Below are 27121 nucleotides of genomic sequence, written 5' to 3'. Positions count from 1 at the left end.
CGCTCATCCCTTTTTGTTCTTGTTGCTTTTGCCATCTTCCACCACCATGTATGGTGTTCCTCTGCCATGCCATCCTGCCTTGAAGCCAACTGATTATGGACTGGAAACCCCACAAACTGTGAGCTAAAATAAATCTTTCCTTCTTTAATTTTGGGCATCAGGTATTTTGTTTCAGCAACAACAGAAAAGTAACCAAGACAGAGAGGATGAGATGGATTGTGGAGAGGCTGCTGCATTTGGTAATTAGTTGCACTGAAAACACTGGTCACAGTGGTCCTGGCTTCAGTCACAGCTTTTATAATTCTTAGGGAGGAGCACAGGCCCTCACAGGAAAGGAAGCGCTAAATCTGATTTGTGGGTATTTCTCAGGCTCCACAACTTCAGCGTGAGTGATCAGGGTATTGCAAGATAAACAAGTGTAATTACTTCACAAAATTTAATACTTGTCAGAATTCCAAATAAACCCCTTTATTTCTCAATCTCATCTTCAGAAATAGAAAACAGCAAAAGCTCCGGAGGGAAAGGCTAAAGACTGCATATGTAAAATTACGTAATAAATATTAATGAGGTGTCCTGTCCCGCCAACCAGGCCTGGGGAAAATGTTCTCCAGGTCCAATGGAGCCACGCCCTCTCATAAATATGCAGATAAATTGCCAGCCGCGCGGTGCCCCGCCCTCTACTCTTCTCCCTCGCAACGGACTCTCCCTTCAAACGGGAAACAAGATGGCGGCGGTAGGTCCGAGTACTCGGGCCTCTTCCGCAGCGGTAGCTACGGCTCTGAGTCGGCGAGGCCGGCGGGGTCGCTGTGACGAGATGGCGGCAGCAAAGACTGGGGCCCCAGGCCCGGCCTCTGGCCCCGCGATGTTGGTACTGCCGTCGCCGCCGCCTTCGCGAGCGGAGGAGTCCGGCTGCGCCGGGTGCCTGGAGACTCCGGGGGAAGCGGCGGCCCTGCCGTGCGGTCACTCGTTGTGCCGAGGCTGCGCCCAACGCGCCGCGGATGCGGCGGGCCCCGGCTGCCTACGCTGCCGCGCCCGTGGGCCGGGCTGGTCCCGCCGTCGGGCCCGCGACGACAGCCAGGCCGACTCGGAGGTGCCGGGCGAGCGCGCCCGTCGCGGCCAGCCGGAGCGCTGCCGCCCGCGCCGGGACGGGGGCGCGGCCGCCGCGGGCCCCAGGCCGGAGCAGGAGGCGCGCGCCGCGCCCGCGGAGCCAGGTGGAGCTTCCCTTCCCCGCGTGGGGTCTGCAGCCAGGCCCCGCGCTCCGGCCTGGCCAGAGGGTGGAGAGTCCGGGGCCCTGCTGGGGCGGGTGTGGGGCGTTCCCGGGGGGTTGCAACCGGGATTTGCCCAGGTGCACTATGCGTTTCTGAATTTTGAACTTTGGAATGAACTACAGGCACATTGGGTTTAGAAGGGCAGCGAGGGGACCCTAGCCTTACGCAAGTCAGAAGTTTGGAGGGAAATAGTTCTTGGAACAAGTTAGGGGCAGGTTGGAATTGGTGTGTGCAGGGGGAGGGGCCCTGGAAGATCCGGGAAATGCTTGGTTTATAGTTGGGCCGAGAGAGCTTGGGGTCGTGTTGCTTGGAGGGAAGTGGCTCTTGAGTGGGCTTGCAAGGAGAAGAGCTGTGGAGTGTCCAGCATTTAGGGGTTGCGTTGATTTGAGGATTTGAAGGGAAATTTTCAGACTTGAGAGTAGTGTGGGTTGGAGAATGAGCTCACGTGCTTTTTTTTTTTTTTTTTTCCATAAAATCTTGAAAAGTGCATGCTTAGCACAAAGTTTGGCTCATAGTGAGGAAGTGACAAATGACAGCTACTTATATTTATGATGGTGCTAACAATAAGCGCCAGTAATGCCTGACTGAAAAGGTTGGACAGGGTTTAAAAGTTTTGGGAAAAAAGATTAGTTGGTGGGGGTCACTTCTGTCTTGAGTCATGTAGCTTTTAGTACTGTCATCCTGGCAATTTTAGGTAGGACTCTTACCTGCACTTCTTTGCCTTTATCATCACCTGGAGCCTACCACTCCATTGGTGTTGAGTTTTGAGATACAAAGTAACCTGTTTAGAAAACAAATCTAGACTGTTACAATTTAGGACTCTGGGACACAGCCAGCCTGCGCATCTACAGGTCTAATTTTTAAAAATGCTTAGATTTTCAGGAAACATCAATCAGAAAAGTTTTAGATAATTGCTTGTTTTGTGTTAGGAATGCTGTCATATGTTATTTTCAGTGGGGAAAAGGAGGCATTGCTTGTATATAAAAACATACTCCCTAGAAACTATAGGTTTCAGGATACAGTTTGCTTTTGTTGAAGCCATCAGAGACAACAGTTCTAGGATACCTTGCTTTATTTCTAGGAGTGTAGGGACCTACCTCTGTGAGCCTTTTACTCATTTTTGAGGGGAGAGTGTTTTGTTTTTTGGTACTGGCTTCTGAACTCGGCGTTCCTCTCAGCAACAAATCCAGCCCCCCTTAATTAATTAATTAATCAATTAATCAATTTTTTATTAGTACATAGCTTTTGCATTCCATGTGTCCTCCCAACCCTTCTTTTAATTTTTTTGAGACAAGGTCTTGGTAAATTGTTCAGGCTGGACCCATCATTTTGCCTCAGCCTCCCAGAGTTTGGGATTGTAGATGTGCACCACCATTCGTTATTACTTCTGGCTTCATTATTACTTCTTTTAAACATTATAATATCCTTATGAGTTAAGTATGTACCTTTATTTCCATTTTATATCTGAGGTTTAGGCCCAGAGAGATTAAGTAACTTGCCTAATAATGAAAACACAATTCCCTCTGATTCTGCACTATTTATTTGCTTCAAATTCTGAGATTTTGGTCAAAATATGAGTATTTCTCTGGTCTCCCTACTAGTATTTTATGCAAAAGGTTGTACATTAAACAAATTTTTCTGTAATATGCTTTTGCTTAATAACATATGATGAAATCTTTCCATATTAGTACATAGAAAATGTGCTGCCTTCTTTCGTTGGGTGAAATTTCATCAAATAGATATAATTTACTTAACCATCTGGTGGTGGACATTTAGGTTGATTCCTGTTTTGTAGGTATGTGTAAGTGCATTTTTATGGATAGGTCACTTACAGCTTTTAACAGACTTTCAAAGAGTTGCAGAGAATAAAAAAGTTAACTGTTGTTTTAATGCAGATCTTTCATTCTACAGAAAACAGACCTAGGAGAGAAGGTACTTTACAGGTCTCTGTAACTTAGTAAGGAGGGCTGAAAAAGTAACCCCTTTTTTAAAGGGGGGGAGGATAATAAACCTAATTCACTGTGAAATGCTCGTGATGTCATTTAATAGAGAAAACTAAAAATACCAATGTCATAAATATTTATATTGTGCTTTTATAAGTAGTAAACAGCAAAACAGGAATAGCAATTTTAGGAGTACTTAATTTTTTTTTTTTTGTAATACTGGAAATGAATTTTTTTTTAGTAAATATCTTGATGTGTTTAAGTGATGTTTGGGTCTCACTGTGTTGCCCAGGCTGCTGTCAAATTCCTGGGTTCAAGAGATCCTCCTTCCTCAGCCTCCTGAGGAGCCAAACTACAGTCCTATACCATTGTACTTGGCTTAATTTATTTTTTTTTTGTAAAGCTCAGTGTATCTTTTGGAAGTGTGTTATATGCAATACACTTCCAAGTACAAGAGTTTGTGCTTGTTGAAAATTTTGATTGTGCTGGTGGCTTTTTTTTTTTTTTTTTTTTTTGCCACCTTCTTGGCAAGTTTTAAGGTTTCAAAATCTTGTGATCCCTTTGTAAATGTCGTATTACTTTATGTGTTACAAATTTGTTTTTTGATAGTGTATGAATTATTTTTGTTGATTGGCTAAACCCAGTGTAGGAATGTCATGTCAGTGATCATGTCAGGATGAACTCAGACTTCAACTTGTTGAGGTTCTGTAGCTCATTTTATATGTTGACATAATAAATATTTTGACCATTTTGAGCTATTTTATGAATGCCTACTCTGTGCCAGGTACTAGATCTTTGAGAAACATTAGTGAATGAAATATTAAAGAGCCTCTCTCATGGAACTTATGTTCTAAATTTAGAAACGGTTGCTCTACTGATTAAAAAATATTTACCATAGTAGGCATACATTTAGAACTGTATATTAGAGCTATACTTTAGTTTCATTACAATGATTAATGAATTTTAAGAATTCTTTTGACTTGATATCAAAGATGATATTAAATTATATTGCCTTTAAACTTGAAACCAAGACCTTTTGACTTTTTAAGACATTTGTTTTTCTTTTACCAAGAAGGTTAGGTGCATTCAGGATGGTATGGCCATAGACTTTTTTCTTTTACCATAGGTAATGACTGAAGAAAAAAGCTAGACTAAGGCTGATGAATCTTTTATTTTATCTTATCCTTTTTTGGTACTGGGAATTTGAACTAACCACTTCGTGCTTAAACAGGCAAGCACTGTGCCACTGAGTTGTATCCCTGACTCTGATGAATTGTTTAAATTGACAGGTTTTTTTGTTTGTTTGTTTTTGTTAAAAACTTACTTCAGAAATTAAATAGATAAAAATTGAATAATGCCTAATTTTTCCTTTTTCTTTATCCTATCCCGGTCTCCCTGTTAATTTAGGATTAACATACACTTAAAAATTTCCCCTTTAAATAAAAAGCAAATAGTGTAAAGTTGATTACACAATTGGCAGGCAGTGTTTTTGCAATGGTTGTAGCCTACATACATTTAGGACTAATGAATAATGAAGCCATGTGATTATAGTAAACAGACAGGAATTTCCCTGGTCTGTAAGGAGTTGTTTCAAGATGCATAAAATGACTCATCTCTTTATCCTTAAGATACACATTCAAGAATTTGCCAGTGTCCTTATGTATTATACTAATGCAGGAAACACGTGCCTTGGGCTTGCTTATGTGTTTCAAAGCTCGTGTTGTGATTACCTCTCTGTATATTTTACCAATTAAGTTAATTACCATGGAAGAAATTACTCCAGTCCATAGAATTCAGGGTTGAGCAACAGAAATTTAGGGGTTATTTTTTTCCTTCATATTTTTACTCCCTGAATTTTAGTTAATCTGGGAAGAGTTACCCATCTTGAATTTATTTGTATTTGAGTTTTCTTGAGTATAGGATCTGTTAGTTAAATTTTATTCTGCTAATTCAATGAGTGATTTTTAGACATTCTCTGCACAACAGGTTAGAAAGACATAGTCCCTGTTCTTTAAGACTGCACCTCCTAGTTGGGGAAGTCACAGTCAGGTAACAATACCAAATGGTAAGTGAGGTCAATGCATAATGCCAACAGAGTATAGGAATGGACTGGCAGTGTGGTGAAAACCTCAGGAAGATATCTGAGCTTTATGTTGAAGAAAGAATTCACCAGGTGAGTGAGGAAGGATGGGCGTTCCTAGCAGAAGAGGCTGCATGTCCAAAGGCATGAAGGGTGATGGCATGTTTATTGACAGGCAAGAAGCTAAATATAGGTGGAGTGCAGGATTGGAGCAGAGAAGAAGACACTACAACAGACTGTCAAGGGCATTCTGTGTCATGCCACAAGAATTTTATACAGAGCAGGGTGTGATGGTGCACACCTGTAATCACAACACTGAGAGGCTACGGCAGGAGAATCGCAAGTTTAACCTCAGCTGGGCAATTTAGTGAGACCCTGTCTCAAGATAAAAATAAAGGAAGGCTGCACATGTAGTGTCATTGAGAAGGCTCTGGTTTCAGTCCTCATTACTACAAAGCAAAAACAAAAACAGAATTTTATACCCTTAAAGATTTTTAAACAGTGGAATGATAACATCATTACATGCTTTAGAAAGATATTGTTGGCTGGAGGACAAAAGAAGTGCATAGAAACAAAAAACAAAGTAAACCTCAAAGAAAGTTCTGAGGGCTATTTTAGTAGTTCAGGTAAGAGATGAAAAAGGACTGTGTGGTCATTAAAACTGTTTGAGAGCCTTCTGTGTGCATGGCATTGGAGCTACAAATGGAGCTGAAACCATGACTGTCTCCTAAACGAATTGGGAAGTTTAGTATGTAAATGTGTAAGTGCGGCAATAGTTACAATGCAAGATAGAATTGTAGAAGGCAGTGTAAGGTTAACAGAGATGTAGAGACAGACCACTGGGGCTCAGGTTCCACCTCTGCTGTGTTAGCTGTACTGTTTAACCTCTCTGCATCTTAATTTCCTCATTTAAAACATGGGGATAGTAATGGTAGAAAAATCGTATGGTTGTTGTTAATACTAAATGAATTTTACAATGGTTGGCATATAAAGAACTCAAAAAAATTTTTTTTCTGCAAAGAAGTAATAGCAGCTTGGATGGGTTAGGAATGGCTTTTATGGATAGACTGGCATTTCACCTTGAGTGTTCAACTATGACTATTCAGTAGGTGGGTGAGGGCAGGATAAATGTGAGTAAGGGAAGTCAGTACATTTAAAGGCACAGGAGCAGAAAACAACAAAGAAGTTTTAGAGTGGAATCTTAGGAGCGGTGTTGGCACAGAGTGTGCATGAGGGAGTGGAAGAATGAGGAATTACAAAAATAGGAAGTTTCTGGATAATAGTAGACTTTGAATGCCTTTCCAGAGTAAGGATCCACTGAAGAGTTTCAAAGAGTTCTTTTTTGCTCTATTGAGAGAGTATTCCTATAGGGATCATGCAGCAAATGGATTGGAAAGCCTTATTCTTTTTGCAAGATGACTAGCTAAAATAGAAATTGTTCTGTTATCCAGAAAAAAAGCTGGGTAATATAGAACAATTCTTTAAATACATTTCTGAGCTTGCAGGAAAGACAAGGGAATCTCCAGGTTGTAGAAACAAAAATGAAATCAAACACAAAACTGTAAACCCTTGAGCCCCTGCTATATTGCCCTGAATGGGTAGAATGTGATTTTCTGAGTGAGGGGTAAACTTCTAGTTTTTGCTTCCCAGGAGATTGATTTTTAGCCTTCTGCAAAAGAGAAGTAGGATTTCTGCATAAAGCTGAGATTATTTTCCCTTGTGTGGGACTAGGGATCAAACCCAGGGCATTGCACATGCTAGGCAAGTGTTACATGCTGAACTGAGCTGTTCATGTTTCCCCACCCTGCCCCACAGTGCTGGGATTGACTCAGGACTGCATAGTCTAGCTATACAACCCGGTAAGGTGTTCGGACCTTCTTTTGACAAGGTCTCACTGTGTAGTGCGGGCTGTCCTTAAACTTGCTTATGTAGCCCAGGCTGGCTTTGAACTCACTGTGATTCTTCTGCCTCAGACCCCCTCCCCCCAAGTGCTAGCATTACAGGTGTGTGCCACTATACCTGGCTAAACTATGGTTTTTGATGAGCTGTATTTTCAGGGAAAGGGTGGGCTAGAAAAAAATCTTTCCCTTGACATAGAGATAACAAGAAATTGTATTGATCTGCCTGGGCTCTATGAAAAGAGGAAATGAAGAAACTTTCTCTTTTGCTGAGAAATAGAAGCATAAGCTGTATGCCTTGCTGATGTTTGAGACGTTTATGTTATTGTGTTGTCATGTTGAGAAATTAACATGAAATCTGGCTGTAAATTAGCAATATATCTGAGTCACCTGGAGAAAGAAACACAAGACTCTGAAAGGTTTTCATGTAAACAGACCATAGAGGATTCTCACAGAAGAAATAAACTGAGCAGAAGGTGAAGTTATAATTACAAATGACAGCATACAAGTGTAATTTTTTGTCACAAATGAGAGCAGATATAACAAGCAGGAGGGTTATAGCCCCATGAACTGAGATGGTAGATGGCAGTATAAAAAATAATTTAACATTTTAATTGACAAATGTTTAAAGAAGAAATAGACATGCCAATATATGAATAAGATGTTACCAGAACAGGCACATTTGAAAAAGAATTTAACATAATGAAACAAGTTGAAAAGCTCAGTAAATAAGAAACAATAATTTACACAGATGAAGATTAGTAGGTAAATAAGAAGCAGTTCCTGAGAGTACGAAACAGTAAGTTAAAGTGAAGGAAAATGTGAAGAGAAGTGAGATGAAAAAGATGAGAAAGAAGCTCCAACATGTAATACTAATTCCAGAGAAAGGCAAAATGAAGGAGATGTGCAATTTGAAAACGTAATAATTAAAGAATTTTTCAGAATAAATAAATAAGATCTGCAGCTGGGTGTGGTGGCACAGGCTAATACAGCACCTGGGAAGCTGAGGCGGGAGATCAAGTTAAGGGCAAGTCTGGGAGGAAGGAAGCCCTAGGCTAGCCCTACTGCAGAGGGAGACTTGTCTCAAGCAAACAAAATACCCGATTTCTTAGGTTAGGATGCTTGAGGTTGTACCAAAAATTTCAAAACAACAAAACAAAATCCCTACAACTAAATATAGTGAAACTGCAAAACTCCAAGGAAACTTTTAACATTGTAAACAATATTAAAGGAGCAACTTTCAGACCAAGAACAGATAATCTCTTAATCAACAAGAGTCCAAAAAAATTGAATAATATTTCAGAATTGTGAGTTTTGTACTCAAATAACTTGTTATTCCGTGGGGAGGGGAATGATAAAAGTGTTTTCAGACAAAAATACAGAGTATTTGCTACATTGATTCTAAAAGAACTCTTACCTAGTAATATCTAGCAGTAGGAAAGAAATGTGAGTTGTAGAAAGTAGGATACAAGTAGTCATGGTAGACTAAGAAGTCAGTAGACAAACTAATATTGACTGCAGAAAGCAAAAATAATTTTGACTGATTTATAGCGGGTTTAAAACCAAGGTGAAACTAAAATACTTGATAAGAAAGTGGTCATTGCTCTAAATTTCTACTTTTAGGTTAGTGGAAGAATAATGATTAGATTTATTTAGCTTTAAGCTTTAACTGAAATGCACATTATTAGCATCATGCTGTAACCAACTGAGCTAGCTGGCCGCTATGAGATGCATATTAAAAATTTAAGGGTATGCCGGGCGTGGTGGCTCACACCTGTAATCCCAGCACTTGGGAGGCTGAGGTGGGAGGATCATTGGAGTTTGAGACCAGCCTGGGCTACAAGGTGAGCTCAAGCCAGCCCGAACTGCAGAGCGAGACCCTGTCTCAAGAAAAAAAAAAAAAAAATTTATGGGTAGTCACTAAAACAAATAACAATATATAACTTGATCTTCATAAATATAGAAGTGTACACCACTCAAATTACGGAATATGTATTTTCCTTTAATGTGGGACATGTAATTTAAACAACACAGAGTGTTTATGTAATTCTGGGCTCACAATTACATATAAAGAAAATTTTAACAGGTACAAAAGATTGATATACAAATGGTCACAGACTTACAGTGGTTTGACAAGATTTTTTAACTTTATGGTATAAAAATGAAACATTATTAGAGGTCATGCTTAGGATTTTTAATTTGTTCTTTTCTTAGGCTAGTTATAGGCAATGTGTCCTTTTTTTTTTTTTATAAAGAGACAATTACTTATTAGAAGCAGCAAAAGGACACACTTGGAGTGGAGTGCGAGTGCACAGAGAAGGTAGACACTGGCATTGTGTACTCTTGTAGTGCTGGACAGTGAGGTGGCCACAGCTCTCATTTACCCATGTCATCACAGTGCTGAACAGTCAACGTTCCACAGTGTATATCACTGCGTACAGCTAAGCCGTGGTGGTGGGTAGGTTAGGTGTGCTGAGTGCATAGTTAAGATATTTTCAACTTAGAATGATTTATTGGGATATAACTCAAATTGAGCAGCTGTATTAAATCATGTCATGTGACCCTAATATGATAAAATTAGAAATTAGTAAGTAAAATATTACCAATTCCTTTCTCTAATCTATGTCTGATATTTTTCTCCTAAAAAACTAACTTCTGAATCACTTGTGGATGAAGAAAAAAACCAAATGGCAACTGAAGAAGTTAAAAAGTAACATCAGATTAAACCAAAGAAAGTAGAAGATAGGAAAGAATAAAGAGCAGAACTCAATGGAATAGCAGATAGAAGAGAATTAATAAATTCAAAATCCAATGAATTGGAAACTTATTAGCCCTAACCAGTTGAAGAGATAACATTCTTTATCCCTGTAGCAATTTCATTAATAGATGTGTGCTTTGGGGAAACTAATGTATGTATAAAAACACATGGATACATACACAGTGATGTACATTACAGCACTGTGGCACTGGAGAAGGAATAGTAACAGTTTTTGATAGAGGGATGAATGGTTTTTGTAGTTGTTACAATACGTGAACTAGGTCTTTGTGAATTAACATGGATAAATCTTGAAAAATGTTAAATGAAAAAGTTGCAAAAAGATATGTATCATTTGATGCCATTTATGTAAATAAAAAGTATGCAAAAATATATCAGGTGCAGGAGTGAGAAACGAAGGGAAAAATCAATATAGACAATTTTTAAAGGAGTTTGATAATGAAACAGGATGAGGAGGGGAAGTATAATTTACAGAGCTGGCTGGGGATATAGCTCATTGATGTACGTGCCTGCCTGGCAAGCATAGGTGCAGAGTTCCATTTCCTGTATCAAAAAAATTGTACAGATGCAAGAGCAAAACAAATTTTATTCAGAATTTTAGAGACCCTGTATCTGTAGAATTTGGGTAGAACTTGAAAATCTAAGTGACAGAAATAATGTCTCTGTTTCATATACTGCAGGAACAGTAAGCTGGCAGTTTGGTAAAGTTACTGTTACTTTTTTCAGGGACTGGAGATATTTATCTTGTCTTGCTATAATGCATGTATAGACATAAGTTATGTGTGGACCCTTGACTTACAAACTCAGTTTGTTTGAAAGGGCTGATTGTAACTCAAGTTGTTTTGTAAATCAAGATTGTTTTTCCCATAAGAAATAATGGAAATAGCTACAATGCATTTCAAACCTCCCAAAGCACCTCTAAGCTAACTTCATAATAAAAAAGGTTGTATAATGTGTGTAATTTACCAGAAACACCAAAAATTTTCTTCATATATTCACCAAAAAGTTACAAAATGTGCCTAGTTTACCAAAAGCAACTTTTATACTGTACTTACCATTCAAGTTGACATCTTTGGCTTACAGGAAGGGTGGATGAAATGGGAAGTGGTTATTGTTTGGAAGGAGAGTCCCCTTGCATAAGAACATCGGGAATCTAGCTCTCTGGTGTTTTTTCCTTCCTTGGGAGAGTCTGTAGCCACTAGGACCTGCTGGCTCACTGAGTCTCAACCTTTTCAGAACTAAAAGCTGGTCTAAGGCCTGTTTTTGTCTTTTCTTCAACACCGTCGTGTAGTATGGCATGACATTGTCATTAAGCAAGTGAATGCAGCAATTAGCTTTTTCTCCATTTAGGTGGATTTCTCTACAAATATTTGTAGCTTGTCCATTTTTTCAGGATTTCCTGTATTTCAGAAGAACTTTGCTGCCCTGATTATTAACACTCCCCCTCCCTTTAAAAGTTCCCCAGCTGACACTTTCTGTTGCTAAGCCAGCAGTTAGTGTTTTGCTAGACCTTTCCTCTAAATGTTTCTTTACCAGTTCCTCAACATCACCACTGTCTGCATGCAATCCTATGGACTTTACTGTAGTGACAGTGTCATCGACCACAGGGTCAGTTGAAATCTCAGACCTTTAAAGTCTTTCTTCAGCATAATTTTAGGCCACACTTTCTTCCCAGCAGATCCCAGGAGTTCACAGTTAACCCCACACAGGAAAGATTGTTACAATGTTCCTTCCAGAACTCTTTAAGGGTTAAATCTGTGTCTGAGACCATCTGGAAGCACTTCAGGAACAGTTCCTTGATAAAGTTAGTTATAACCTGCTGGTCCATAGGCTACAGAGGAGGAGTTCTGTTCGGTGGGCGGAATGCAACTGAGACCATTAAAATTCTTCAGCCAATTCTTCCAAATGTTGTAGGTTAACAGAAGCATTGTCCATGATGAGGAGAATTATCCTCTAGACTTTTTTTTTAACCAGTAGAACCGAAAGCCTCCCTGACCTAAATCAAGAAAATTATTCTTGTTATCTAAGCTTTAACATGAACCTTAGTTTTTTAAAATTCATTTTATTCATAGATAGAAAGAAAAAACTACAACAGAATTTTAAAGTACATCAATTGGGGTAACAATGGTACATGCATTGCATATTGTCATCCCCAAATGATTCACCCATAGCACAAGACATCTGCCTTCAGTTGTCTCAACAATACTAGTGCAAACCTTTCTCTTCAGCAAACTCAGAGGAATGAGTGGTATAACTAAACTTTTTTATATGTATACATATATGCATAGATTTTTTCTTTTAGCATCTCATGCTAATGAAATGATACAATGTTTACACATGTGTGTCTGATTAATTTCACTAATGGGTATGTTCTCAAGGTGCATCCTTTTATCTACAAAAGTATATGACCCCTAGCTTTTTCTTCATAATTTTATGTTTTCCAAACACTTGAGGGCCTTAGTGATAAACCAAGAAAGGCTTTTCTTGACGTCACCACTCACATTGGCATATAGCAATAGCATAGCACTTTCTTCTCTTCCTGGGTAACGTATGTTGTCCTGGGCATTTCCTTCCAGAAAAGTGTGATTCCATCACAGTTGAGCTTAATGAGAGCAAAAGGCATTTCTCTGGTGCCATCATTTCAAAGTGGTGTATGTAGTTTTCAACAGCCCTTTGATCAGCACTGGCTGCTTCACCATGCCTAGTTACACTGTGAACCCCAGTTCTCACTTTTAAAATTGTGAAACCGCCCTTTACCAGCACAAAATATTTCACCATTATCACTTGTTGATGGATTATCCTTTATGAGATCTACATTTATAGCCCTAGCTTTTCCACAAATTATAGACTCAGGTATGCTATAACCTGTCACCTGCCTTTTGTTTATCCACATTAACAAAAGCCTCTCCCTTGTCAAACACGGTTGTGACCTGTTAATTTGAGTAACACCTTTAGCAACACTAGCTTGCTTATACAAATGTTTTCTCTGTAAAATTGTTGAAATGGTGGATTTTGACATGCTGTACATATTTCTGTGATGGGTCTGCATGAACACCAGTCTCGTATTTCTCCATTCTTTGCTGCTTCTCAAGTGATTGCTTTTTTTTACCTTCCTTAGCTGCTTTTCTAGCTTTTGGTGGCCATGTTGATAGCAGTCATTTTGGTAGTGATTATATAAAGTACATAAAGTGATTACATAAAGTACTGACTTACACTTACATATGCTTTCCTGGTATTGTGAGTCTCTACGACCACATGAATGGCTGACATTTGGGATGTAACTCAAGACTTTGGCTATAAGCTAAACCTAAAATTCCAGTCATAACCCAAGTGGTTTGTGTGTAAGGCTGGTTGTAACTTGAGGGTCCACTGTAATTCACAGGTGAAGGTAAGGGGTAGCACTAAAAAATACTAATGCTCTTTTAGCAGTAGATATGATCTTCTAAATTATTAAATTGTGAGAATACATGGTTATAGCATCTAACATATCTACCAGTAGCTGTTTTTTTCCAGAATAACTGCTTGTATTTCCTCAAATGAGTAAAGTACACAAATCCTCTTTGAAGCCATATCTTGTGTACATTTAGCCTTTGTCTAATAGACATACTTTGTCTAATAGAAACAAGTATGTTTCTATTAGACAAATGACTAGGAAACAGTTCAATTATAACTCTGTTAAGTCACTTATAGGTTATCTATTTCTTCCTGTTTCCCCACATTACCATCAGCCTTTTTGATACTTAATCTGTACTGACATAAGAGTTACTTGTTAAGGCCATGACTAGTTGCAATATTTGGTTGTTTGTTTTGACATCATTCAATGTAGATTTTTGGCTAGTTTATATAGTGTCTCAGACTTTGCCAAGCTTGTTGCTTGCTTTTCACTGTTTGGTTCTTCCTACTCTTCAGCATAATGAAAAGTGCTTATGTAATGTGTAAACTAGTCTAGAAAATACAAAAAGGTTAACTTCCTTGTGCTGATTGATGACTTAAATTAGCTTAGTGAATCTCTTACCTGATCTAAGAGAAAATTAAATTTTTTTAAAAAATGGAAATCACTTTTATTTATATTTTAGAGTGTGGGTCTACTTTTGAAGGCAAAACTTGGATTCAAATATTAGGTTATTACTATTTTTTAACTTACCCTGGAAAAGCTGCTTAACTTCTTTGAGTTTCAGTTTTCTGATCCATAAAGAGTAAATACCACAAACCACACAGGATTGCTATAAGTTTTAAATAATAATTATGTATGTGGAAACACTTAGCATAGTGTTGGGCTCTTAAGTATTCAGTAAATATTAATTTACTAGGTATGCTCTTTTTCTGACTTTATGGATCAAGCTGTATTAGGCCCTATACAGTGTAACTCTTTTTTATGATATGAAGACTGTAGCTAGACTGTTTGATGCAAATTTTGATCTCATACTTACCTTCTCATTGTTTGGACCTTGGATAGTGTTAGCTTTTCAAACCTCTGCTTCCCTTAAGTGGAGACAATATTTGTAATTACTTCTAAGGAATATTACTGGGCTTTAAGTAAAATAATACATGTAAAGTGTTAAGTCAGCTTACTGGGATAAAATAAGCAGTTTTTATTTGTTTTATAAAAAGAAATAGATGTTAACATACTGAATAATTTCTTTCAATTTTACGTGTGAGTTTCATCATAAATTAGGGAATGATGTAAAATCTATTTTTGTTTCACTGTGGATTGTGTTAAAAATGTTTGAGGTCTAGGTGCTATGTGGCCTTTCATGATATGCTACTTGGTAAATGTTAGTGACACTAGCTGTTAATGTGTAATGGATATATATTATTCATATGTACACATATATATACTCACAAATATGTACATACATGTATACATTATATATGTATGGAAGTTCAGTAATACTTTATCAAATTTGCTAGTGAAAAGTAATTTAATTTGTAAGTACTTAAATGAGCTTTTGGTGAGCAGGAGGTGAAGTGGTCAGACCAGGGTTGGGGCAGAGGATGGTCTTGATTTCTGTGGTGCTGGAGTATGTGTCATACAGTAGGTTCTTAAATATTTGTTGGATGAGTGGGCTGAGAGACTGTATTATAGCCTAAGTTCAAAATTTCCCAACTAATCAAACATCACCAGCTCAAATGATTCAGGCTGATACTTACTTACTGTTAGGTTTCTTTCTCTTATACTATTATGAGACCTTTTATAAATGTTTATCAGTATAGATGACTTGATTATAGTGTTTATGATAATTTAAAACAGGGTATTAATTGTGTAATATAAGGTAAGTAAAAGGAGAGAGGAGACAACGAGTATTTCTATAAATGTATCGCTTGTGCACTGTTGGCTTTTCAAGTTTGCTTCTATGTTTACCTACTGGATCCTAGGCACAGCAATATTCTTTCATGTTTATGCTTCAGATGATGTTGGAAGGATTATAAATGTGTGAATGATAAATACAATTTTTTACTTAATACTTTAATAATGTTTTTCATCCTACATAGCATATTGGAAAGAAACCAGAATAGAAAGTTAATGGATCTGAATTTGAGTCCTGCATCTATCACTGAGCTGTGTTGCTTTGGGCAAACTGCTTAAACTCTGTGCCTAAATTTCCTCTTTTATGCTATGTGGATTATAGTAGCTACATTGCAAACTTGTGAGGATTAAATGAGATAAGTGTAAAAATGCTTATAGAAAGCAAATATATGTTAGATACTAGCTATTAATATACTTGCATTCATTTTGTACACATTTATGGAGGACACATCTCATGTTGTGTGCCATGCATTTTACTAAGTCCTAGAAATGCAAAGATGAGTAAGTCCACGAACTTGTGAGAGAATGTTAACAAGCTTGTTTATGACAGCTAAGTATTTAAAATGGAGTTACAAAGAGCAAGCCCAGACTTAATGAGGCTTAGTAGTCATTTGGAATTCCCTATAGAAAAACTGAATAAGGAAAAGCACAATGAAGAAGGTAAGACATCACACATTGTCTGCTCGACAGCTGTTGTTAATGATTATATATTTGTTGCCAGATATTTAAAATGTTTTTTAAAATGTACAACTTTTTAATTATAAGGATTAGAAGGAAGAATATTTTTCATGGTTTGCGGGGTCAAACATGTTTAATTACCTATTTTCATTTTTATACTTTATTTATATGGTATTTAATGAGCATTTATAAGTTCCCACCACTGTATAAAGATATTGAGTGAGGTTCTTGTAAAGGATGAGTTTGAAGACAAGAATATATGAAAAGGAGGGGCATTGAAGGAACATTTATCTTTTGTACTTACTAATTGTTTTAGTTTACTTTAGAGGACTAGATTATAAGAACTGTTCGACAGCTGGAGATGTGAAATTAGAGTATTTGTTGATTATTTATAGTGATGAAGGTGATTCAAAGCTGCTGGATTTCAGTATCTCACTTTTTTCTTTATTGTTTTCCAAAGGAAGAGTGGGTAGTATTACTGTAAAGATAGTTATATGGTAAAGCTGAGTTAATAAGGCTAGTGTTTTGATTTTTGAAACCATCAATAAGGCTAATGTTTTGTTTTTTGCTTTTAGAGATCTTAAGTTATAAGGTTAAGCTTCTGTGTGCATATCAGATCATACATACCCATTGAACTCTTGTGCCTATGTACCCTATGCCCATCCTGAGGTATGTTACACGTTACTCTTGATGACTTTTTAAAAAGCAGCTTTAGTGCAGTAGTGTGGTGCGTGGGTGGAAAGCTCTAGTAGAATGGGTTAAACAATGGATATTGACACAGTCTTTGGAGGGATTTACAATAAAAGGACAGTAATGTGGGTCAGTACTTGCTGGTTTACAAGAGCTCAAGAGTATTTTTAAAATAGTATCAATTCATCAATGAATATGTTACATGTGTGTATTATCATAGGCTTGAGGGAGAAATGGATGAACTGGAGATAAAGGAGAAAACTGAATAAGCTGGGTTCGTGAGGAGGTGAAGGAAGATGAGACCTGGAACACTGTGGGAGGGGTTGATCCTATACGTGAACAGGGATACTTTTGCCACTCTTCTGATGAATCTGTAGTTTTGTTCTCCTTTTATATAGATACTCACTTGAAATTTTCTTTTTTAGTGAATCAAAATCTGCTTCCCTTATTTTAGGATTCAGGTGTTTAAATGCCATGATCATTTCTGTATTTTAGTCTATGCTTCCAAAATGCATCTCTTCAGTCCATTTCTTCTTTTGCCTGAGATTCTGTCATATCACATTATCTAGAATTCTTAAGATATATTATGCTTTTCCAAAGCTTTTTATTTATCACCTATGATTATTCTTCCTGGAGCACTCTTCTGTCTTATCTACTTGGCAAACTTATACTCACCTTCTATAGGAAATGTATGTGCTCTGTATGACTTCTCACAAAGGAGACTTTTTCTCACCATATGAATGTATAGTCCCTCACTGGATTTCAGTTGTGTATCTGTAGCACTACACTGAGGACCCTGAGGTTAGAGATTAGGCTTTGTGGGTTGAGTATATGATATAATACCTAGAATATAGTAGACATTCAGGAAATGCTTATGAAGTGAAGAAAGTTCTTAGAAGAGTTTTCTTTGTGCAGTAATTCCTTTGCCATTCTCAGCATTTTAAAGTATGTTAGAAAAGAAAAGCTGTATAAGTTCAGCTGTCTTCAGATAATATATTCTTTAATAAGACTTCATACAAAATGGTGCTAGTAATTAAGCTTTTTGTTGGTTCATTCAATAAAAAATTTTAAAGACTTTGTTTGATACTGAGATGCAGACCAAGAAATCACCCCTATTTTCAAGTTTAGGGAGTCAAAGACAAGTTCAAGTCATTGAAACACATGTAATAAATGCTACAATTGTGATAAATTCTGCAATTGCAGTAAATGTAGAATGCTCTGAAGGTCTATGGATAGCTAATGTAATTTTCTCTGGGTTAGTGGAAAAACTGCAAAGAAGAAGCCAGTGAACAGAGTTTTGAAGTATGAATAGGAAAGCCTTGTATTGTGAAAAGAAGAAAAAAAATATCCTGGGAAGAGGTGGTGTGTGTGTGTAAATTCATAGTGAAGACAAGGTACAGCTTGTCTAGGAACAGTGAGATGAATGAATCCTGGGGAGGAATGGACTTTTGATGGAATGATGAAAGATGTGGCTAGAGTCTTAAATTGGGTCCTATGTACACATCCTGGAGCTAATGGGGAGCCAGTAAAAGTTACTAAGCAGGTGAGTGATAGGGTCAGGTTTCTTTATATGGAACTACAGGAATGAAGTTGAAAATAGTCTGAGAGACAGTACAGCAAGACAGGACACTGCTGAATGGCCCCAGAATCTATACCAAATAGTACTGGAGGATTAAATGAGATGACGAACTGTGTTCAGATTGGTATTACTCTGTTTTATGGATGAAGGAGCATGTTTAGCAAAGATAAACTTTGGTGGATACGTAGCCGGGAAGTACAGATTTGAGTGTAGCTCTGTATGGTTCCAAGTCCTGCTCTGTTTCTAATTTTGGTATTATTTTACACCTTGGACCTGTGTTAATGATGCTTTCCTTCAGACTGCAGAAATGAATGCCAAAAGATTTGGCATCGTAGTGATGGTAGATGTGATAAGGATAACTACATGGTCTTTGTCTACTTTCACAAGGTAAAAGATCTTGGGATCCACAATCTTCATCACAGCAGTGTTCTTATATCTATACTGGATTCTGTGATTCTTTTAATCTGTGCCTCTTGTTGCTTTGACTATGCTGGTCCAATGAAGGTTGCCCAATAATAAAGGCTTGTTTGGGCCACTTCTGCATTCAACAAGGAAATTTATTTGCTTTGACTCTTGTCTTATATCTATTTTTGGAAATCCATTTCATCTCAAGTGTTTTTGTCTTTCTCTGATTCAGGAGTTGGCAAACTATGGCTAGCAGGTTCGACCCAGCTTCACCCCATCGTCTGAAAGGGCTGCCTCTTTGCCAGCTCTGTTTTCTTCGTCCTGTGGATTCTGCAGTATTTGTAACTTGATTTGGCGGTTGTTTATTCTGTGTAACTCTGCCATCGTCTCCATAGTTCTTTACATCTGTTTTAAAATGTCTTACAAGTTTGTCTTAACCAATGAACTACATTATAAATGTGTTGGGGAAAAGGACTCAAGTGTTTTCTTTGTATGTTTTCTCTTCCCAAAGCACTTTTCTTTTTCACTGTTCATTCCTTGTTTAATCTACTAATTTCTAGTGACTGTTCCCATTATTCTTTCACAGTTGTATATGATGTTATCAGTATTACTTTCATTTTCTCCCTTTTTAAGTTCTAGACTATGTCAGTGTTCTTTTTCTAGGATGTTTTTGCCATTTCTATGTTTAATGTTGTTTCATGTTTCAGATAAGGCTTACTCAATTGGGTGCCTTTCTTCTTTCACTCAGCCTAAATGTCATCCCTTTTTTTTAAAGCAGTATCACATACTATTAAAAACTCTGCATAATTTTAATAACTGAATGGTACATTGTATAACCCTAACCCTGACCATTTCTTCAGTACTGAACAATGAGGTTATTACTGGTTTTTATTTTGCAGTCATGAACAAAGCTTCAATGAAGATGTCTTATGTAAAAATTTTTCTGTTTCAAGGGGCTGGGGATTTAGCTCAGCGGCATAAGCACCTGCCTTGCAAGCAGGCAGTCGTGAGTTCAATCCCTGGTACTGATAAAAACCAAAAAGACCAAAAAAAAAAAAAAATTTCTGTTTCAGATGATTTTCTTAAATAGATTCCTAGAAATTAAGTTATTACATCAAAAGTACATTTTATAAATTCTTGGGATGTGAACTGTGCAATTTTGATTTGATTAATTCTTTGCCAAAGCCAAAGCACAGTTAAACCCAAATAATGAAATTTAATGCAGTTGTAATCAGAAGCATGAATTATATTTAGGTAAACAGTCTAAAATTTGACAGTTTTACTTTTTTTTTTTTTTTAACATTTTCTCTATTTACTTCCTCTTCTTCCCAGGTAAACACTCTTGGTATTAGCTATTATAACTTGTTCCTTGTCTCGGGCAAGTGGGTAAGTGAGCAATTGCAATAGTTTAATGTAGTTGGTATTTGGATATCACCTGTATTCTGGGAGAGTCAGAAGGAGTAAACCAAAAGATAGTAATCAAGTGGAAAGTACTTTTGTTTGCTTTCACATACATTTGGGGTTTATTCCCTGTATTTCCACTGAATGGCATGCTTACTTTAATATTAAAATTTCACTTTTAATATGTTCCATGTGCACTGGTTGATCAGAAGTTTGGTAGGCAGTATCAATAGGCAAACTTGAGACTGATATGGCCTCTTCTTTCCTGTATGTATCTGCACTTAATGTTTTGTTGTAGAAGAGATAAAATACTCCTGCCTTATCTGCTGAGGATATGTTCCAAGACCCTTACTAGATGATTGAAACCATGGAGAGTATCCAACCCTCTGTTTAGTCTTTTTTCCTATATATACATATCTGTGATAAAGTTTAATTTATAAATTAAGCACAGGAAGATTATCAATAATAAAAAAAGAACTGTAACAATATACTACAATAAAAGTTATTAAAACTTATGAATTGTTTATTTTAGAAAATTTCCATGTACTATTTTCAGACTACAGTTAATCAAGGATAACTGAAATTGTAGCAAGTAAAGCCGAAAAAGGGGGATCTTATCGAACTTTAATTCATTATCTTTCTTTAGTTGTGTATCTCCAAATTTTGTTCTATGCAACACTGAAGTATTTAGTTTTTTAAAAAACTTTTTGCTTTACAAAAAACAAAATAAGAGAATAATAGTGACTACAGTATGCATCATTATCTTCAAAGTAGTTACTCAGTATAAGACATAAACCAAAAAGATTTTTGTAAAAAGAACAGACAGATAAAAACCCAGATAAAAACCCAGATCCTTCTTTTCAACAGACTACAATAAGCTAGTAGTATTTAATCTTGTAATTTATGTTTTGTTGTTATTTTACCCAGTTGTTTTTCCTTCCCTTGTAAGATTGTAAATTTCTTTAGGACTTAGACTACATATGTTTTACCTTTTATTATATTCCTTTCTTGACTCTCAAACTCAAGGAAGTACTCTCAAAGACACTGAAAGTACTATTTTCTACTTTTATCTTTTTCGTCACAGCTCATTACCTCTTTAACTCCTTAATCCTTAGTGATTAGTTACATCTTCAAATTTCCTGTTTGTAAGGACTTTTAGCCACATTAATGTGATTGCTATAATTGCTACACTTGAGAAATAGTATTGTTTTTTTTTTTTTTTAAATGGTACTGGTTCTTGGTTCTCTGATCCTTTCTTTTGCAGTTTTCTGTTTTCCCATACCTGACTTGAAAGCTCCTTGACTTCTGTATGTAGCCTTCTTTCCTACTCCTCCACTATTCTTTTACAGTCTTCATCCAAACGTATCTACTCTTACCAGCTTTTGGTAACATGTCTGAGTGAACCTTCCAACATATATAGACCTAATCTCTTAGTTCCAGTGCTGTGCTCAGCAGCTCACAAGACATTTCTACTCTGATGTCCTGTCTCATCAGAACTTCAGTATGGATAAGATGCAAGTAAGCTATCATTAGCTTCTTTTTTGAGTCCATGTCATTACTTTGTATTCCTTTAGAGACTACTTTCTCCTCCCATTTTCCCCACAGATCTATTAGAACTGTTTCCTCCTTTTTTTTTCATTATTATCTTATGTCTTATTATGTTCAGTCAGTAAAGATTGTTCATTCCATCCTTATTACCATTTTTAGATTAATCTTAGAGAAGAGTTTCATGCCACTTCCTCCATATTCTTCAGACTTAGAAATATATGTGTTTGTTTCTAGAAATAATTCTGAGGCTCCAGTGTTTCAGAATTGAGCCTTCTCATCAACTGCTTCCATCTCATCTCCCCGGTATAACCTCCAGCTGTTCTCCACCCAAGCTTATTCATCCTGACATACACACCCCTTTCTGCTTTTGCTCATGTTGTCTCCTGTGCCAGGAGTAGCTTTCTTTTCCTTCTACCTAACTTGATTCACTTGAAGCCTTACCTTCATCAGTTCAACTCTTACTTTTTTTCCTCTAGGTTTATTTTTGAATATACACTTTATGATACGCTTCATTTCCTACTTCTGAAAGATAGTTCTGCCTCATTTTTGTTTCCTAGGTTTATCATGGAAATTTTGTCTTCTCTAGTGCTTAGGAAGGATGTGGATTTTGCTTCTGGCTACAGTGGGACAGACTGTAGCAGACAAAAGCTCCTGCTGAGAATAGCTAGCAAAGCTGGCTACAAAACAAAACAAAACAAAACAAAACAAAACAAAACAGAGTTGCCAAGGTAGCCAGGATTTCAGACATTTGTGGATTCTTGGCCAAGGATAGAGCAGCTATCAAGAGGCAGAAAAGTCAGGAGAGCTTTCTTCATGAGGCTGTGTAGTGAGCTCCACTGAAGGGCTGGCATGACAACTAGAATCTGAAAGACCAGGATCCTGGAGAGAAGGGACATGCACCCTTATACCTACTTTATCTGTGAGGCATTTGCTGATTGTTATACTGTACGGGGAGAAAGGCTTGGAAGCCTGGTGGAAAGCTACTGAAAAATAAGGCAGACTTTTATCAGTGCTTTAGTGTTGAGGAGGGAAAAATTCAGGATTCCATGGAAGTTAGGACTGGTAAACACACTGGACACTCAATTCTGCTTCTGGAGGTGTACACCAAAGGTGGAAAAAGCTCTACAAGCTTGCAAACATTGTAACCAGCCTTGAATCAGCTCAAGTCTTATTTGGATTATGAGATGGGCCACCCTCATTCTAACTGCTTTCAGAGAATGTGGTGAAAGCTCTGCAGGAAATAACATCATCCAGAGCCTCTACAGTTTGTCATAGGTGATGAGTGGCATTTTAACCAAAATTACTAGGTAAACCAAAAAACCAAACCAGGAATAAAAACACAGTGTAGAGATAGATCCATGGAGTCCCAGTCATCTCATAATTTATTTATTTGAAGGACATTTAGTTTGGTTCCAGTCTTACAGTGAGTGATCTACAGTGAGTATTTTTGTATCTGCATACACACACTCACACACATATTTAAGGAGAAAATTTCCTTGTTAACTCTTGTCTTTATCAGATTTTTAAATCTTTTCCAATCTGATACATAAAAGTATTTTATTTATATCTATAATATAAATGGGCTATTTGTATCATTTGTCCATTGTTACATGTGGTTGTTGGGCACCTGTCTTATCTCCTATCTGTCTTTCATCTATTTGTCTGGCACAGTAAGAGGACAGACCCTGGATTTAGATTGTCTGACTTTCAGTCATATTTCATTTACTTACAGAAACACACCCTTGGCAGGTTAAAACTCTCAACCTCAGTTTTCTCTCTGCAAAATGATGATAATAGCATCTCTTCATATAGGGCATTATGAAAACTGAAAGAGTTAGAAATGGGCCTGGTGTCCCATAAGTACTACTATTGTAACAGTGCTGCTGGTGGTGATAGAGATGGAAATTAGCCATTTATTACATATGTGGCAAATACTTTCTTCAAAGTTTATCACTTGGCCTTGTTGTCTTACGTTCTATAGAAATTTATTTATTTAGGTATCAGAAATTGAACTTAGATCTTGTGCTTGTCCCGGGCAGGCACTTATACCACTGAGCTATATGTCTGGCCCTTGTTCTGTAGAAATTTAAACTGAGTTTTAAAGATGAGTTGTTTTGGTAGAAGGTGGCTGTGGATTGTATTAGTGGAAGGTGAGAGCATTTCAGGTCGAAGCGTGGAGGCAGAAAGATATGTTTGGTTCAGAAACCATGAACTCTTAATGGAATGTAAAATAGGGAATGAAGTGATACGAGCTGAAGAGATAGAGACCCTGTCATATGTATGTTATAGTGAAATATTAGTGATATAAAACGAAGTCTTCTAATTATAGAAAATTAACCCTGCCGGGGATTTAGCTCAGAGGCAATAAGTGCCTGCCTGGCAAGCGTGAGGTGGTGAGTTCGATCCCTGGTACAAAAAAAAAAGAAAACCCTGTGTGTTTAAGGAAAATATATTACTCCCCAGATATTGATATAATCATTTTTGCTAAATGCAAAACAATTCACCAAATGGTTAACAGCTTATAAACTTTTTTTCCCTATGTGAGTGTATTTCTACATGTTGAACCCAGGGGCAGTCTACTGAGCTACGTCCTCAGATCTTTTATTTTTTTTATTTTGAGATAGTTACCCAGCCTGGTCTCAAACTTTCGCCATCCTCTTGCCTCAACTTCCGACTCACTGGCACACCCTGGCAGTTTACAGCTTTTGAATTCATTAATTTTATCTTGTCTTTAGTTCTGAGGTTTGGTTGTTAAAGATGAGGAAATTCAAGTTCAAAGTAAGTTTTTGTTTAAGGACAAATGCATAACAAATGGGAATATTCAAATTAGGATCCAAGATTCAGTAAATCTTAAAATGTTAAAAGTCCAAACTGCTGCACTTATAACAAATTAAACCTAGGGAATAAAAAATTCAAGCATTGTCAAGTAACAAGGGATTCTCTCCTTTGGATTTGAGAGTTGTGAAATAGAACCTTCCTGATACTGTTGAGTGAGGTTCTTTTTCTAATATAGAATTAAGTATGGATGCTTTGGTAATCCCATGTGATTTGGTATGGTTAGCAAAATGTTTCTCTGATAGTTTGTTTTGTTAGCCTATATTAGTAACCAGTAACTCCACCCCAGTGAAAAATTTTTTTCAGGAAGGATCTTTAAGGAACTATAGCTGTTGCTACAATTTATATTACACTGAATTTAACACTCAGTTTAGGTCATTGGCCATGGGTGTATATTGTTCTTAAGGCATCAAATCTTTAGAAAGTTTCTCTTCCTGTTTTGCACAGTAATTGTCAGTAGGAATTAAGAAAGTATTTCAACCATTGGATTCATTTATGAATACTAAGATAATCAGCATTTGAGTGACTTTTTTTTGGAGACAGGATCTCACTTTATAGTTCAGGCTAGTCTTGAACTCACTATGTGTCCCAGGCTGAACCCAGGCTAGCCTTGAACTCACAATAATCCTCCTGGCTCACCCTCTTGAGTACTGGGATCATAAACATGTGCCACCACACCCAGCTTCAGGGGCCTTTAAAGTAGTTTTTAGCATTTTCTTTCTTTCTTTTTTTTCCTATGAGGTAAAAGAAGTGTATTTGTTTTGTGAAACACTTGAAAATCCCTATAATAGCTCCTGGAGGGATTGGTAGGTTTGTGACTAACTCTTCTGAACTAAGCAGTATTGTGTTGTTTTTTCTTGGTTCTGACCTGACATCTTGTTGCCATCCTTTTGTAGTAATATTGCTGGTATTTTAACCACAGTTTCCTCTTTTGGGTTAGAGGAAGCTGACACATCACCCTACCTACATTGGTAAGGGAAGTAAAAACTAAGTTTCACATCAGCAGATAGAGACTTTATTGTAAATGTTGTTTATTAAAAATCAGAGAACCTGAAAGATTAATATTATTTTAGTACAATTAATAATATTAAATGTTGCATATATATTCTACATTAAAATGTAAGAGACATAATGAAAGACTAATTTAAAAGAGGAGAGTTTCATTTTTCCGGCCTTTTCATACAAATTCAGGAGTCTTATAATATCAAATTTCATAAGGATTCAAATTATTTTTGATATAACTCTTATGTAAATTTAAAATCATGATAGTATTTTAATACTAAAATTTAATGGAGTTTTACAGAATTTAGAGAAACATACTGAGAATGAAATGAAAATGACATCCTCAGTATTGTTACTGGCTGGTCGTGGTGGTAAGGACCTGTAATCCTAGCACTCAGGAATCTGAGGGTGATCCTAAGTTAGAGACCAGCCTAAACTATATAATGAGTTCAGCATAGACTGCATAATGAGACCCTATCTCAAAAGCCAAAAATAAGCTTTTAAAGATACTTTTACCGAATCATTAGAAATTAATGCATTACTTCAATACTTAAGGTAGAAACTGAGATCTAAAGAGATTTTTAAATTGTGATATGAGTGTGTGTGTGTGTTTCCAAAGACCACACACAATTTCACTGATTTGGTAGAAGCACTTTCAGGACTCAGCACATAGTTATACTCACAGCTGTGATTAATTGTCAAAGGATACTGAGCAAAATCAGCAATGGAAAAGGTATTTGTGACAAAATCTGGGGTGAATCAGATGGTGGCTTCTAGTCCTCTCCGTGGATGCACACCAGGTATGTTTAGTTCTCACAGCAAGGAGATGTGATAACATGTGGGAAGCATTGCTAGCTAGGGAACAGTGTGAGTGATTTAGTCCTTAGAGTATTATTGGGAGATGATCACATGGCCACCCTCTTCCTGGCATTGTCACAGATTTCAGACACTTTGCAGGAGAGACAAGTATTGAGCATACTGATTCTATATACATTTTAGGTACAGTGAACCATTCCTAACTGTTGGGGAGGATGGGACTCTCCTGAAATCCAAGTTCCCAGCCATCAGCCAAGGGCCAACTTTGAGAGGCAGTTAGGCCTGCTGTGTCAGATCTTTTCTGTAGAGCTGGGTCTATGTGTGTGTGTGCAATATTTAGCATACAGTGTGCTCTGATTAAATGGTAGCTGTTTTTATTTATTGTAGGGATTCTTTACTGATTACCACCAATACTACTATTTTTAATTGTGGTCTTCTGCTTTCATATGAGGTAGGTTGGCTAGTATTTTGATCTTCATTTGATAGATGAAGAGATTAAGGCAAAAGAAAGCTCTGACATTTCTAAATACTTTCATTTAACTGACAGAGCAAATATTTGAATCCAAAATAGTTCACTCTTTTTGAAGGCTCACGGGAAGAAAAAAAAATGTTTTTTTTCCCCCCTCGGCATTTTTAGAAGGTATTTCTCAAATAGGAAATAAGATGAAATGTTTAAGTTAATGTCACATTGGACCAATTCACAACTTTTTATGCTTAACTGTTTTAGTATTAAAGAAATACTTTAAGCTGTCTATATAATTCTTAAATTTCTGGGCCTGATGTCATTTAATATAGTAAATCTTGTTTGACCTAAAAATGATACTTTTTAGCATTTTGTATACTTAAAGCAAAAAGTTCATTAATTCTAACCTAAAATTAGGGCCGGGGATAAAC

The 27121-nt window shown here is 37.0% G+C and overlaps 1 protein-coding gene across 2 annotated transcripts in view; it reads left to right on the top strand.

Moving 5' to 3' along the window:
• Positions 1–670: 670 nt before the first annotated feature.
• Positions 671–27121, top strand: part of Rnf169 (ring finger protein 169) — a 67383-nt gene continuing 40932 nt past the window's right edge. Inside the window, exon 1 of one of the 2 annotated variants that reach the window (XM_063256499.1) lies at positions 671–1211. In XM_063256499.1, the coding sequence (XP_063112569.1) occupies positions 725–1211 (487 nt within the window). In that variant the 5' untranslated portion in view covers positions 671–724. The remainder of the gene's footprint in view (positions 1212–27121) is intronic. The other variant, XM_003463407.4, reaches the window with a different exon arrangement.

Source organism: Cavia porcellus, unplaced genomic scaffold (assembly GCF_034190915.1).
Source record: "Cavia porcellus strain 051 isolate PalLab524CR breed Dunkin Hartley unplaced genomic scaffold, mCavPor4.1 scaffold_9, whole genome shotgun sequence".
Taxonomy (NCBI): domain Eukaryota; kingdom Metazoa; phylum Chordata; class Mammalia; order Rodentia; family Caviidae; genus Cavia; species Cavia porcellus.
Note: the sequence above shows the minus strand (reverse complement) of the source record. Positions and strands in the feature narration are given on the sequence as shown.